Source organism: Bos taurus, chromosome 25 (genome assembly GCF_002263795.3).
Source record: "Bos taurus isolate L1 Dominette 01449 registration number 42190680 breed Hereford chromosome 25, ARS-UCD2.0, whole genome shotgun sequence".
Lineage (NCBI taxonomy): Eukaryota > Metazoa > Chordata > Mammalia > Artiodactyla > Bovidae > Bos > Bos taurus.
In genome coordinates, this window is record NC_037352.1 from 35,181,159 (window position 1) to 35,195,250 (window position 14,092).

The 14,092-nt window shown below is 58.8% G+C and overlaps 1 protein-coding gene across 1 annotated transcript; it reads left to right on the plus strand.

Annotated features, from left to right (window-relative positions):
- Nucleotides 1–843: 843 nt before the first annotated feature.
- Nucleotides 844–9,714, plus strand: MYL10 (myosin light chain 10). Its single transcript, XM_059881602.1, has 6 exons — nucleotides 844–1,001; nucleotides 1,486–1,561; nucleotides 2,328–2,432; nucleotides 6,296–6,374; nucleotides 8,987–9,035; nucleotides 9,306–9,714. The coding sequence occupies exons 1-6, from the start codon at nucleotides 966–968 to the stop codon at nucleotides 9,402–9,404; spliced, it is 444 nt and encodes a 147-aa protein (XP_059737585.1). The 5' UTR covers nucleotides 844–965; the 3' UTR covers nucleotides 9,405–9,714.
- The last annotated feature ends 4,378 nt before the right edge of the window (nucleotides 9,715–14,092 follow it).

Sequence of the window (14,092 nt, forward strand, 5' to 3'; positions counted from 1 at the left end):
AAGAGTGGACTCTCTGGCACCATGACATCGGAGAGAAAGTCGTGGAGACAGGAAGTCTGGCCAGAGACCCTCCACAAGGATGGTCACCTGCTCTACCCGCTGCCCTAAGATAGACCCTGAGCTCTGGGGCTGTAGTTTCCAAACTGGCCCCCAATCGGAGCCAGACCCTGGGTGAGGGAAGGCAGCCCACCACTTTCGATGGGACAGACCCAGGGAGGTGTGGCAGGACGGCGTGCTCTGGGCTACGGGGCGTGGAAGCCCAAGATTGGTGGGGAGGGGTGGTGGGGGCGGCAGGAGCTCTTAGTCCGCCTTGGGTCAAGGTTGATCAGGGAAGGCTTCTTGCAGGCAGTGGTGGAGGAGTTGGGCCTGAAGGATGAAGCTACTTGCTGATGGAAGCCAGGGAAGGTGCCCCAGGTAGTGGGAAGGGCAGGAGCAAATGAAGAGAGCGGGGCATGCAGAGCAGGTGTGGGGGACCCAGGCTGGGGGGGATGTTCTGGGAAGGGGGCAAGGGACAGACCTCGCGGGACCGAGGGACCTGGGTGTTACCCTGAACACTGGGGAGGGTGGCAGGAAAGGAGGGCCCCCGACGTGGGGGCTGGTGCTAGAAAGGACACCCCTCTCTGCTCTACATGCTGGACGCTGACCACTTGCCTGCTGGAGTCGGGGGCGGGGGGCGGGGTGAGAAGCGGCAGGATGACCTTGCAGGGTGGGCGCTCTGCAGGCTTCTTGCTGGGGGCTGGGAAACACCCTGCTTCCCTGTAAGACTTCAGGAGCCTGGTGTCTCTGCCAGAGTCCTGGCAGGGGCAGGAGGCATTGTTTTCAGGAGATGAGGCCTGAGGGTTGGGTGCCACAAACGGGGTACCTCCCAACAAAGGGGTTTCTGCAAAGCCTCTCCTGGAACCTCACAGGCACCCAGAAGAGCCCGGAAAAAAGCAGAAGGAGGAGCCAGCTCCAACGTCTTCTCCATGTTTGATCAGTCCCAGATCCAGGAGTTTAAAGAGGTCGGTCAGCTGCCCCTGGGGCTTTGGGAGGTTACTGGGATGCACGGAAAGCCTTTAGATGTGGGGTCAGCCCTCAGTCCCTGGGGGGTGGTGAAGTCATTCTTAGAGGCTGCCAGGCTGCAGCTTAGCCCCACCAGATGTGATGAGCTGCCCTCAGGCAGCCCCACCCCCTCTATTCCTGAGTCTCTGCTGTGTGACCTCCAGCAAGCCTTTCCTCTCTCTGTGCCTCAGTTTCACTCTCTGTAAAGTGGGGTTGCGGGGAGCATGAAATGAGGGATGGGCATGAAGCCCCAGGGGGTGCTGGTGCACAGTAGGAGCCCAGCTCCTGTTAGCCATTGCTCTCATGACGGGATGGCCAGGGCCTGCACTGAGGTTGCTGAGATAACAATGGGCAGGAGGACCGCCCCTCACAGGAAGCAGGGACTTCTGGGGAGGGGTTGGGGTGGGAGGGTGGGTGGCTGCTCAGTGCCCGTGTCTCTGCCAGGCCTTCACCATCATGGACCAAAACCGGGATGGCTTCATCGACAAGGAGGACCTGAGGGACACCTTTGCTGCCCTGGGTGGGTGACCGGCAGCCAGAGACCTGGGGCTTGGGGCGGAGCTGAGTCCAGGCCTTTCAGAAAGAATGGGCAGCTGAGGGCAGGTCAGGGTGGTTGGCGCAGGGGGTGCGAGGGGCTGGTGTACTCTGGGGGCTCCCAGGAGGGGTGGGCTCTGCTTGGAAGGTCAAGGGAGGACTCCCCAGTGTTAGAAGAGGACTGATCAGGGGACGGAGGTGGGTATTTCAGGGACAGGAGTGGCCCCTGCAGAGGCCTAGAGTGGGAGGCTGGGGGAGGAGTCAGCAGGGCAGTGGGGTTGGGGGAGCATTGGGGGTGAGGAAGAGGCTGGAAACCTTCAGAGGTGGGACTCAGGGAATCCCAGAGTCTTCGCCTCTAGGCAGCCAGTGGATCCCTCCTGCAGCACGTGAGCCCCTGGGACCCAGGTCTTCCACTCCAATGTGCCGCAGCTTCTTTGGGCCTCAGTTGCCTCATCTGTAAAATGGGGATAACCACCAACTTGCTCTCATTTCCAGGGAGACTGAGGTGGTAGCAGGGGGATGGTGAGGCTGGAGGCAGCCCATGGCTAAGTGTGCCCCCATTCTGAGACCCTCCCCCTACCAAAAGGTGGGCAGGGCCTTAGGGCTGAGTGGAGGGATGGGAGAGACAGTAGGGCTGGGTGATTCTGCAAGACGCTGGGATCCTGAGCTCTGGGCTTCTGGGCTGCCTGCAGGCAGGGTCCCCTCTGACCCTCACTGTTTGTGCGGGTGTCTCCACCCCTACCCTCCCCCAGGCCGCATCAATGTAAAGAACGAGGAGCTGGAGGCCATGGTGAAGGAGGCCCCTGGGCCCATCAACTTCACTGTCTTCCTGACCATGTTTGGGGAGAAGCTGAAGGGTGAGTGAGGCCCCAGAGGGGGGGTGCTGGGGAGGGGATGGGCGAGTGGGCATGGGTAGGTGGGGTCCCGTGTGCCCACGTGCCCTGCACCGACGCACACCCCAGCTGGGGACGTGGTATAGCTCTGGACACCAACCCCCGGGGGCACACACCAGATCCTGCCTCAGTTTCCACCTCTACAGCATAGAGCAGGGTAATTGTCATGACTCGATTTGTGGGGCTGTGAGGGGCCCAGGGGGACAGTTTGCAAGAAAGCCCTTTGCAGGACAGTGCTCCCGCCCTGGTCTCAACTTCCTGGCCCTGGGTTCATCTTGCGTCTTCTGTCTTACCACCTGCGGCTGACAGGAGGCGGTGGTACTGAGGGCGAGTGGGCTGGGGGTCCCGGAAGCTGCCGTGGCCCACCCCAGAGCAGGCTGTGCTTCTCCTCTGGGGAAGGATTCATTCATAGGGGAGGAGGCCGAGGCTCAGATGGGCCACACACCTGCCCAGGTGTCCCAGCATCAAAGTGGCAGGAATGGAGCCCTGACCCATCTCCAGCTCTAACCACTGTGCTCCCCTGAGATGTGGCATCAGGCCTGGGCTGGGATTCTGTGGTGAGAAGGAAGGGCCAGCCGGGGCTGGGGCTGCCCTGAGGGGTGGGTCTTATCATCATCCCACGCTCAGGCTGTCTGTGCCTGACACCCTCCCTGGGCCTCAGCTCCATCTGGGCTTAAGCCCTGGCTTCCTCGGACTTCCCCGGTGGTCCAGTGGTTAGGACTCTGCCCTTCCAAGGGGCGCAGGTTTGATCCTTGGTTGGGGCGCTAGGATCCCACACACTCTGTGGCATGGCCAAAAAATTGTAAAAATGTTTTTTAATTATAGAAAAAAAGAAGAGCTGGCCCCCCACTGGCCCTGAGGGTAGCCTTAGGCAAGGTTTAACTCTGCTTTGCACCGTGGTTCCCTGTCTGTAAGACGGGGTTTGTGTTAGTTTCCCGAGGCCGCTGAAACAAATGACCACAAACTTGGCGGCTCAAAAAACCAGCCACGTGTTCCCTCAGTTCTGGAATCTGGAAGTCTGAAATCTGACAGGTCGGGCTCCATTGAGCAGCTCCAGGAGAGAACGCCTTCCTGCTCTTTTCTGGCTTCCGGTGGCCACTTTGCTCTCATCTCTGCCTCAGGGGGTCACACCGCCCCTCCTCTTCTGTCTGTTTCTGTCTGTCTCACTCTCGTCAGGACACTTGTCACTGGTTTTACAGACCATCTAGATGAACCAGGATGGTCACTCCATCTCGAGACCCTTTCTTTACATCTGCAAAGCCCTTTTACCAAGTGACATATCCAGGTTCTTGGCATGAGGACCTGGGGGCCACTGCTGAACCCACGGCCACCAGGTGCTGTCCAGTCAGCAGAGAAGTGCCACCGGGCCCCGCTCTGGCCAGCTGTGAGGGGTTATTCCTGGGACCACAGCCGCCTCCTCCAGGGGTGCAGAAGTCCAGGGGGCAGGGCTGGGGGCTCAGTCCCAGGGAAAGACGTGCGTGACTCCAGCCAGTGACTTCAAAGTGAGTCCCGGAACGCATGTTGGTCTGTGACTGAGCTAAGAGCTCTGACCCCAGACTGCACCTTTTTCTCATTTTCACAGGGGCGCCGCGGCTGGGGCTCCAGCTGAGCCTGTCATGCAAGCTTGGCCGAGCCTGCTGTAGGGACAGGGGCTGGGGGGCTGGGCAGGCACCGCCTCGTCCCTCTAATCGGGATGAGGACACTTTGCCATGAAGTGACCAGGGGAGGCGGCCTCTCTGCCACCCACTGGATGAGGTCTGCAGTCGGCAGAGGGGAGGCCCTCTCTGAGAGGAGGGAGGAGAGGACTGGCAGGTGGTAAACATCCAGCCATGGGGCCTGAGCCCAGGGCAATGAGTTCAGTCAGCTGGCCCTCAGGAAGGTAGGCTAGAGCCAGCCTGCCCCAGCAGAGAGGCCCCTCCAGAGACCCAGGGAGATCGAGACCACACAGCAGGCCCCTCACCACAATCCCTTGGCCAGCCCCTCCTCCTGCAAGGCCAGGCTCTGACGGACCCTAGGCTGAGCTTCTGGCCTGGGCACACTGGCTTTCTGTCACCCTGCCTAGGAGAGGCCCACACCTCTGCCACCAGGAGCTCCCAGGCCACCAGGGCAGCACTAAGCCCAGCCCAGTCACTCAGGGCCAGTCTCAGAAATGTTGAGAGACTCAGACATTGTCCTGTCCTGGACGATCCTAAAGAGGAGACACAGATGACCTGACCCAGTCTGATGGGGGAGACACAGATGACCTGACCCAGTCTGATGGGGGAGACACGGATGACCTGACCCAGTCTGATGGGGGAGACACGGATGACCTGACCCAGTCTGATGGGGGAGACACGGATGACCTGACCCAGTCTGATGGGGGAGACACAGATGACCTGACCCAGTCTGATGGGGGAGACACGGATGACCTGACCCAGTCTGATGGGAGAGACACGGATGACCTGACCCAGTCTGAGAATCAGGAACACAAAGGGGCAGAACAAACAGGGGGACTTTGGAGGTTCAAACAGTTGTCTTCAAACCTTCCTCCCCTTACAGCTGGAGACCACAGGCCAGCAACAGAACCTCTCTGAGCCTCAGGGTCCTCTTTGACAAACAGGAGACATCAGTATCTACCACATGTGGTGTGCTGGGGTTCCACAGGGTTGCATGGGGGAGCTGCAGGATGGACTTGGCACAGAGTACTCGGATACGTTTGCGGCCACGACAGAGTAATGTTTGGCAAGCCCTTTACCATCAAATGGCAACCCACTCCGGTACTCTTGCCTGGAAAATCCTATGGATGGAGAAGCCTGGTAGGCTATAGTCCATGGGGTCGCAAAGAGTCAGACATGACTGAGAGACTTCACTTTACCATTAAGGACACGTTATCTTAACCAGTCCTGGGAGACGGGCAGCCCCCACCTCGGTCTCCATTTCAGCGTTGACACAGCTGAGCCTTAAGAAGGAAGGGGACGCCCTTGGTCCACAGTGAGCGGGGAGGGCAGTGTGACGGAGGGGAAAGAGCACCAGGTAAAGGTTACCAGGCCACCCGCTGCCATTCACACAGTCCCCGAGACCTTGGGTGAGACGCTTCCTCCCTCTGGGCCTCAGTTTTCCCATCTGTACCACCAGCAGGGCTGGGTATTCAATCCCATTGTTAGCAGAACCAGGTCTTCTAACGACATCTTTCCCCAAAGCCCACGCTATAAACGTGAGAAAACCAGAACTGCTCTGGTTGTGCTATGCCTCTTCCAGCCCCCCACCTCCACCCCACCCACTCTGTTGGCCCACCTGCCCCTCCTCTGGCCTAAACAACCTCGCAGACTCCTCCAATGTCGCTGCCAGAGCCTACAGCCCCCAAGTAAGAGCTCTTTCTCCTTTACCCACAGTCTAATCACAGGGCATCAGTTATGAGAACTTGGACAAGTCACTTAACCTCCCTGAGCCTCAGTTTCTTCATCTGTAAAATGGGGCCAGTGGTCAGGAGGGTTAAGCAGGTAGTAAATGCCTAGAAGTGAACTTGGGCAAACTCTGGGAGATAGTGAAGGACAGGGAGGCATGCTGCAGTCCATGGGGTTGTAAAGAGTCAGACATGACTGAGCGACCGAACACGACAACCAACGCCTAGCTGGGGACTCCAGATACAGTGCAGGCTGATTGGGTCTCAACGCAGCGTCCTTGGCTACTGTTCCTATTCCTTGATTCTCAGAAAACTCCCTTCTCTCTGGCCTCACTGTGGACCAGAAGCTGGGGAAGAGGCTCCCTGAACCCGTGGCCTCTACAGGGGCCCTGGGACCCAGTGCCAACAGCTGTCTGTCCCCTTTATCCTGTGTTGCTGCTTCTAGGTACAGACCCCGAGGAGACCATCCTCCACGCCTTCAAGGTGTTCGACACTGAAGGGAAAGGTTTCGTCAAGGCTGATTTGTAAGTCCCTCCACCTTCTGCTTTGGTTGTTCTCTTCACGGAGGCTCAGGGGACAGATGGACTGGGGTAGGGACATGGGGGTGGTGGCCCAGTCTCCTCTCCTGCCCAGAACTCAGGTAGGTTCTGGCCAGGAGCCAGGACCTAGTTCATGCCCAGTTCAGCCATCCCTCGATCTCCCTTCCACTTCCTGAGCCAGGACCTAGTTCATGCCCAGTTCAGCCATCCTTCGATCTCCCTTCCACTTCCTGGGCCTCGGGGTCTCCATTTGTGGGGAAGTGTGCCAGGAATGTGGGGTCCCCAGGGGAGGGCTTCCCAGTGGTGAAGGAGGAAGTGGTGGGGGCAGAGGTGGGTGGTCCCTGAAGGATGACTGAGGATCGCCATGGCTGGAGCAGAGAACATTCTAGATGCAGGAATGCAGCGAGAGAAGAGCCAGGCCTCAGCCTGTTTGGGAGGAGAGGGCTGCGTGTGGTGGGGGCTGGGTGGGTGGTAGGGGAGACTGAGCACAGAGAGGTAGGCAGGGCCCATGTAGGGCAGCCCTGGACCCTGGGCGGCAGGGGCCTGGGGGGCATGGGAGAGCCTAAGAAGGAGTCAGGCAGGAGCAACATAGAGGCCAGCCTGGAGGAGGAGAAAAGAGGTCTGCAGCTGCTGCAAAGGTCTTGATTGACAGGGATGGAGGGAGGAGAGCAGCTGGGTGAATGAAATACAAGAGGCCAGCATCAATGGGATCCGGGGTGTTGGGAGAGGAATGGGCCAGATGTTGGCTCGAGTTGGGGCGGGGATGGAGGTAGAGCCACAGGAAGGACCCAGCTCCTCTGGGGCTGCAGAGAGAGTGAGGAGGCCATCATGCCGGCCATACCTGGGCTGGCATCCTTGAATGTGGGAGCACTGATGCTTGCTATGCCCGGGAGCCTCAGCCCGGGGGGAGCATGGGGCAGACAGCCAAGATTTGGGGGCAAGGCAGGCTGGGTAGAGGCAGCCTGCCCGGGGCTGACACACTGAGCCGACCGCTCAGCCGTCCCTTCAGGCCTCCACAGCCTCCGTAGGCCTGTGGGTGGCCCTGGGCAGGCAAGATTTCTTCCTCAGTCACAGGCTTCCTGACCAATTACCAGATTGCTTCAGGCAACGGCTAGTGGCTAATTTTGCTTTCTATTAGCCTCAGCACGTGATGGAGGTGGGGCGGGAGAGGGCAGGGGGGCAGGGAGGAAGCGGGGGACAATGCCTTGTCCCCCAGACATTCTTACAGTCCCCCCGCCCCCCTAAGTTTTGAGTCACACTCTCCTCAGGGGTGGGGGAGGTATTCCTGAGGGCTTCTCCAGGCTGCAGCCCTCCCGTTTACCCAGCCCTGAGTCCAGGTTCCCACCCCCATCTTGAAGACCTCGGGAGGCACTGGGGGTACCCCCTGGAGTGCCCTCCACCCACCCCTCTCCTGTCACCCACCTTCACTCCCACCAGAGCAAAGTCAGGGCTGGGAGGAACCCTTGGGGGACCCCGTTTTTGGACCCGAAGCCGCCATCCCCAGGCTATGGGTCCTGAAAGACATGGCTGCCCGCCAGGCGGGCCACAGAGAAGGCTCTGGTTGAGACAGAGTCTGTGAAAAATCCCCGGCGTGCAGAGCTGGAAACTGTGACTGTCCTGTAGTAACATAAATAATGGAAAATGTGCGTCGGTCCTCAGGGGGGCCAAGGCTGTGGCATCGCGGGGCACGCGGATCCTCACGTCCCAGGTCAGCCCTCTGGCCCCGCCCCTGCGCACTGCGGCCCCGCCCACCACGCCCCCCAACGCACAGCTCCTGGGGGCACCAGACCCTCCCCAGCAGCTTCAAACATCCCACCTCGGGCCACTTCTCCAGTTCCCCCGCCCCCCGGGGCAGGCCTGACCTACCGTGGGTAGCTGCTCTCCCTGACCACTCAAGAGGACAGGGCCCCACCACTACAAATCAGTACCCCTCCTGAACCTCAGCTGACCTTTCTGCAAAAGGGGCATAAAAGTGCTCACTTCCTAGGGCTGGGAGGAGCAAAGGAGACTTGAGCAGGCCCAGGAAGACACCGAACTGGGTAACCTTCCCGCCCCTTGGCTGAGTGCAAGCACCATCACCCTCCAAAGCACCTTAGAGATGTCAGAAAAAATCACAAGCTGAAGAAGCAGCGTGTCTAGAACCAGGGCAAAGAGGCTGTCCTCTGTAACCTGGGAAGATCCCCTGGAGGAGAAAATGGCAACCAACCCGCTCCAGTATTCTTGCCTGGAGAATCCCATGGACAGGAGACTGGTGGGCTATGCGGTCCATAGGGCCGCAAAGAGTCGGACACGATGCAGCAACCACACACACAGTCTGTACCGGCAGAGTGGACAGTGCAACATCGGAGTGGCCACCACAGCCACGCTGGGGCCCCCAGGGTATTCCACTGGGCCCTCCCCTGATGCAAAGAGGAGAGCCCAGGTTACAGGGGAAGCTGAGTGCTGAAGTGGTCGCCTGAGGCCACACGGCCAGCTGGGGGCTGCAGGACCGCCCGGCTGGTGTCCTCCTGGGCTGCCCCTCAGGGTCTGTGTGTCCACACACAGAGCGGCCCTTTCCCTCCTTCCCCTGAAGGTGACCTTTTCTCTCCCTTGAGCAGCATCAAAGAGAAGCTCATGACGCAGGCAGACCGGTTCAGTGAGGAGGAGGTAAGCGCCAGCTTCTCAGGGCCACCGCCCGCCCCTGCCGACCGAGCATTCCTGGGAAGTGGTCTGTCTGCAGGGGTCTGCTGACAGGGTTTCCCCCGACTCCTTGGAAGGGAACAAGGATGGGTGGGGGAGGCTGCCAGCCTGGCCTTGGTGCCCACCCCCCCACATCAGCTAATAGGGGAGCGACACTCTGCCTGGTGCCCTTGGGTGACCCCTGGCTCTGTCCCCCACTCGGCCCTGGTCCGGGCTGACTCCCAGCCCCTTCCCCAGGTCAAGCAGATGTTTGCCGCTTTCCCGCCAGATGTGTGTGGCAATCTGGACTACAGGAACCTGTGTTACGTCATCACACATGGTGAAGAGAAGGACTAGATGGAGACCACGGACTCTCCCCCCCCCCGCAAACCCCCCCCACATTCAGAGGCAGCAAATCCTGGGAGACGGGAGGGGTGGCCTTTGAGGAGCCCCTGTGGCCAACATGTGCGAAGAGAAGACTCCCTGGCTTGTGGGTCAGGGGCAAAAGCAAGAATAAATAATGCTAACAAGGTCTGAGTTCTCGTGATTAATGCTCCAGTTGGGGAGAAAGCGAAACATTCCTATGCTGTTGGTTTTTCCAAAACTTTTTACTTCCTGGCTTTGCTCAAATGTTCCTGATGAGCTGATGTTTAGAACTAATTGACAGTTTTAATGATCCCCAGCTGGGGCACGGGACACTGCCTTCATTTATGAAGCTTTTATTGAGCACCTAGTGTGTGCCAGCCCTGGTACCAGTCCTGGGGACAAGGAGAGGAGCCAGCCCTGTCCCGGGGCGGGAAGATCGTGCAGTGAGGAGAACAAGAATTGGGGTGGGGACACAGTGGGGAGGAGGTGGGACTGGGCCAGCAGAGAGACCTGGCAGCTAGGAGCCAGACAGAGGCAGAGAAGGCGGAGAGGAGGAGGTGGACTGCAGGGATGCTTAGGGCGGGGTAAAGATTTTTTAAACATGGAACACATAGCACCCACCATATAATAAAACGGCAGAATTTGGACCTCCAACTGAAAACTTCCGTTCAGCAAAGGACGCCGTGGACAGCCTGTAAAGGCGAGGCCCAGGCTGGAGAAGATACTGGCAACAAGAGACATCAGTAAGGACTTCCCTGGCAGTCCAGTGGCTAAGACTCCTCACTCCCAATGCAGGAGGCCCAGGTTCCACCCCTGGTCAGAGAACTGGAGCCCGCATGCCTCAACTAAGAGTTCACATGCCGTAACTAAACTATCCCGAGTGCGGCAACTAAGACCCAGTTCAACCAAATAAGTAAATAGAGAAATAAATAAATGTCCCCCAGAATAGATATTGACAAAGATCTTAAATCCCGAATATACTTGAAAAAAAAATATCCTACACATCAATGAGGGAACGATAACAACCAAAACTCAGCTTCTTGGGTGGTTCAGTGGTAAAGAATCCACCTGCCAATGCAGGAGACCTGGGTTCCATCCCTGGGTCAGGAAGATCCCCTGGAGGAAGAAATGGCAACCTACTCCAGTGTTCTTGCCTGGGAAATCCCACGGACAGAGGAGCCTGGTGGGCTACAGTCCGTGGGGTTGCAAAAAAGTCAGACACAACTGAGCAACTAAACAACAACAACAACCAAAATGGAAAACAAAAATGAGGTAGGTGACAAGATCAACGGTGGAGCTGGGACCCGGACAGCATGAGCCTGCACCCGTAAGCTCTACCCCACCCTGCTACCCCATGCAGCGGGACATGGGGGCAGGGACTGAATTCGGGGTCTCAACAAGGAGGTCCTTTTCTTCGACCCTCCCCCACCTTTCCCCTGGGGGAGGTGGGGAGAGAGGTGACCCCCTATTAGCCTGGGACTCCCAGGAGCTGGACCCAAGGGGCAAGGTCAGGGAGCACGGGTGGGGATGGCCCAGCTGGAGGGGGAGGAACATTCCGAAAAGCGCCCTCCCTCCACCAGGCCTTGCTCCTTCTGCTCTCGAAGAGTCTGACTTGCCTGGAAACCAAGGACTCAGCTGCCCCACTGCCTGCCGAGGAACTCGTCAGACCTGTTTTTGTCCCCAGGAAGCAGGTCAGAGCCAAGCTTTGGGAGGGAATGGGAGCCCTGGGCACCTGCTCTCCGGCCTGGCAGGCACAGTGGCCCTGCTCTGTCATAGCAGGCCTGCGGGGCCCTGCACCGCCGGGCTCCATGAGGACACGGGGCGGCCACTGGGGAGGCCAGAGGGGCTCCGCGCAGCTCAGGATGGGAGACTGGGAGCCGTTGCTTTGCTCATTCATTTCTCCACCCTTCAGATAGCCGTCCACTTACACCCGCTCTGTTCCAGGGCCCAGAGATGATTAGTAGCACCTCTAACTTCCACCGGCGTTCAAGTGGAGGACCCACAGACATGGGGGGCTCCAGTGGCTTAGGGCAAAGAAGGTGGGAGGGACCAGTTGTGAGGCTGCTGGTGGCCCCAAGGCCCTGGTCTCTGCTTCCCTGGGTGTTTTCACATGTTGCTTCCTCAGGGCCCCTCTCCCTCTAGCTTTGGGTCATTGGTGGTCTTGGCCACCCCTGACCTGGGCCCACCACCAGCTGCCTTCAGTCCCCACAACTCTCTATCTAGCTCCCAGGGGACACCTGGCTTGACTCTCCATGACCCCTTGATGGGTTCCTCGAGGTCCTCCCATGGTCTAGGCCGTTGGGCTGATCTACAGAGCTGCCCCTTCCAGAGGTAGGGCCTGAGGCTCCCGAAAGCCGGAGACAAATGGACTCATTCCTCCCCAGTCATATCTGGAAACACCTTTTTAAAGACACTAGAGGGGACTTTCCTAGTGGTCCAGTGGTTGAGAGTCCGCCATTCCATGTGGGGGACATGGGTTCAATCCCTGGTCGGGGACCTAAGAGCCCATGAGCCGTGGGGGCAACTAAGCCCATTGGCTGCCAACTATTGAGCCTGCGCACTCTGGAGCCTGTGCTGCACAACTGGAGAAAGGCCTCACGCCACGGCAAAGGTCCTGCATGCCACCGCGGGGACCGGACGCAGCCAAACAAATAAATAAGTTGTTGGTAAAAAATGTTAAAAAAAAATAATAAAGGCATAAGAACTACTTGTGGGGCTTCCCTGGTGGCTCAGGGGTAAAGAATCTGCCTGCCAGTGCAGGGGACACGGGTTCCATGCTGGGTCCGGGAAGATCCCATATGCTGTGGAGCAGCTAAGCCCATGCACCACGGCTGTTGCTCCAGAGCCCGGGACTGCAATTACTGAGCCCACGCACCGCATCCACTGAAGCCCTCATGCCCAAAGCCCGCACTCTGCAACAAGAGAAGCCAGCTCAGTGAGAAGCTTGCAGACCCCAAAATAGAGATGAGCCTGTTCTCCACCACTGGAGAAAAGCCTGTGCAGCAACAAAGACCCAGCAGAGCCAAAAAAAAATAAATAACTTTTTAAAAAAGAAGATCCACCTGTGGCCTCCCCCACCTTCCCCTTCACTTCGGTCTCCTTGGCCCCGTGCTTCCCCGGCACAGCTTCATTCAGTTCCTTGAGTACCCGCCCTTCCTTGCCACCTCAGTGCCTTTGCACATGTGGCTTCTGCTGCCTAGGACACATACCTACTCATTCTCCCACTGGTGAAGTGCCCAGTTAGCCAAACTCAGCCTTTGGCTTTCATGCCACATCCCCAGCCCCTGATCCCCTTCTGTGTACTTTCATGGCCCCAAGCACTTCTACTGGGGAGATGGATGCGTGTTTGTATTCCCCCACAGAGGGCTAGAAGCCTGGGGGTGGGGTCGGATTTTGCCCATCACTGTACCCCCAGCAACCTGCACTGGGCTGGCACAAAGCAGACTCTTGGGAGACATTTAACCAACTCCAGGAGGCCAGAGAGCTGATCTCGAGCTGCATAAAGCCTCTGGAGGCAGCTTCCGGGGCCAGCACTGAGGTCTGGGCCTCCAGGAAGGTACCATCAGCCAGAGGCTGTGGCCGGGGCCTGCAGCTGGGCCAGAGTCAGGCCCGAGGCTCCACAGCACCTGCCCTAAGCTGTCTGGGCCTTAGTCTCCACCCAGGCAGAATGGGACCCTGCGGCTCTCTGAGTCTCAGGGATCACCACCTCTTGGGCAGTAGCAAACCCTGAAGCTGTGTCCATCCCCAAAGGGGACCTGTCTCATCAGCTGGCCAGACTGGCTCTCCTGGAACTCTTTGTGGCCTGAACGATGATGGGCAGCAAGCCCAGGCCAGGCCATGGCAGGCCTCCGTGTCCCCCGGGAGCTGGGTGCAGGGATCCCGCCCTGCCCTCGACCCGCCGGCTCCCTGAGCCAGCTGGGTCTCATTGAGGGTAATTAGCCCAGTGAGACGCCTGGATCTTGGCGTTTCATTTTCCACTGTGATCCGTTACCCAGGGCCCTCGGACAGTGGCCCCCATATAAATCACAAGGGGGTCGCTGTTAAGAGAAACGGCAAATTCCTTCCACCCGTGTGGCTGGCTAAATTGACTCCGAGAGCAGATTCCTCCTGGCCTTCACTCAAGAATGGCCTTTGAAGGTCTTTCCAGGGTGGACCCGGGGCTTGGAGCCAGCGGGTGGGTAATCTCCTGGGAGCCTCTGCTGACCGCGGGAGCGGGGGCGGGGGGGCCCTCCAGGGCCTGGTGGCTGCTGGAGAGACCCCGCCTGATGCCGCTCCGTCACCACTCAGTGTCTCCGTGGCAACCCTGGGGGTGACTCTGCACCTTTCCACAGCTGGGAAGTGGCTGGGGCAGGGGCTGAGGGGAGCTGATGTTGTCTTCAGCCAGGGATGCTCAACCCTGGAGCAATAATGAAACATCCTGAAGGAATTTTAGGCCTCAGGGGTGGGAAGGCTGGCGGTGAGGTTCTGAGGAGGTGCCCCAGAAGCCACAGAGTCTGTTTGGTGGGAAAACTACTCCATTCCCACTGTGAGCTGAGCCCTGGGCTGGGCCAAGATTTCAGTCTGGCTGAGGGTTCATTAGGGCTTCTAGAGCTTCCAGGGCCTCCTGTCTGTCTCACACATTCAGCCCTCAAGTCTCCCTTGACAAAGGCGAAGGGAAGCTGGAGGCGGGGAGGCCAGGA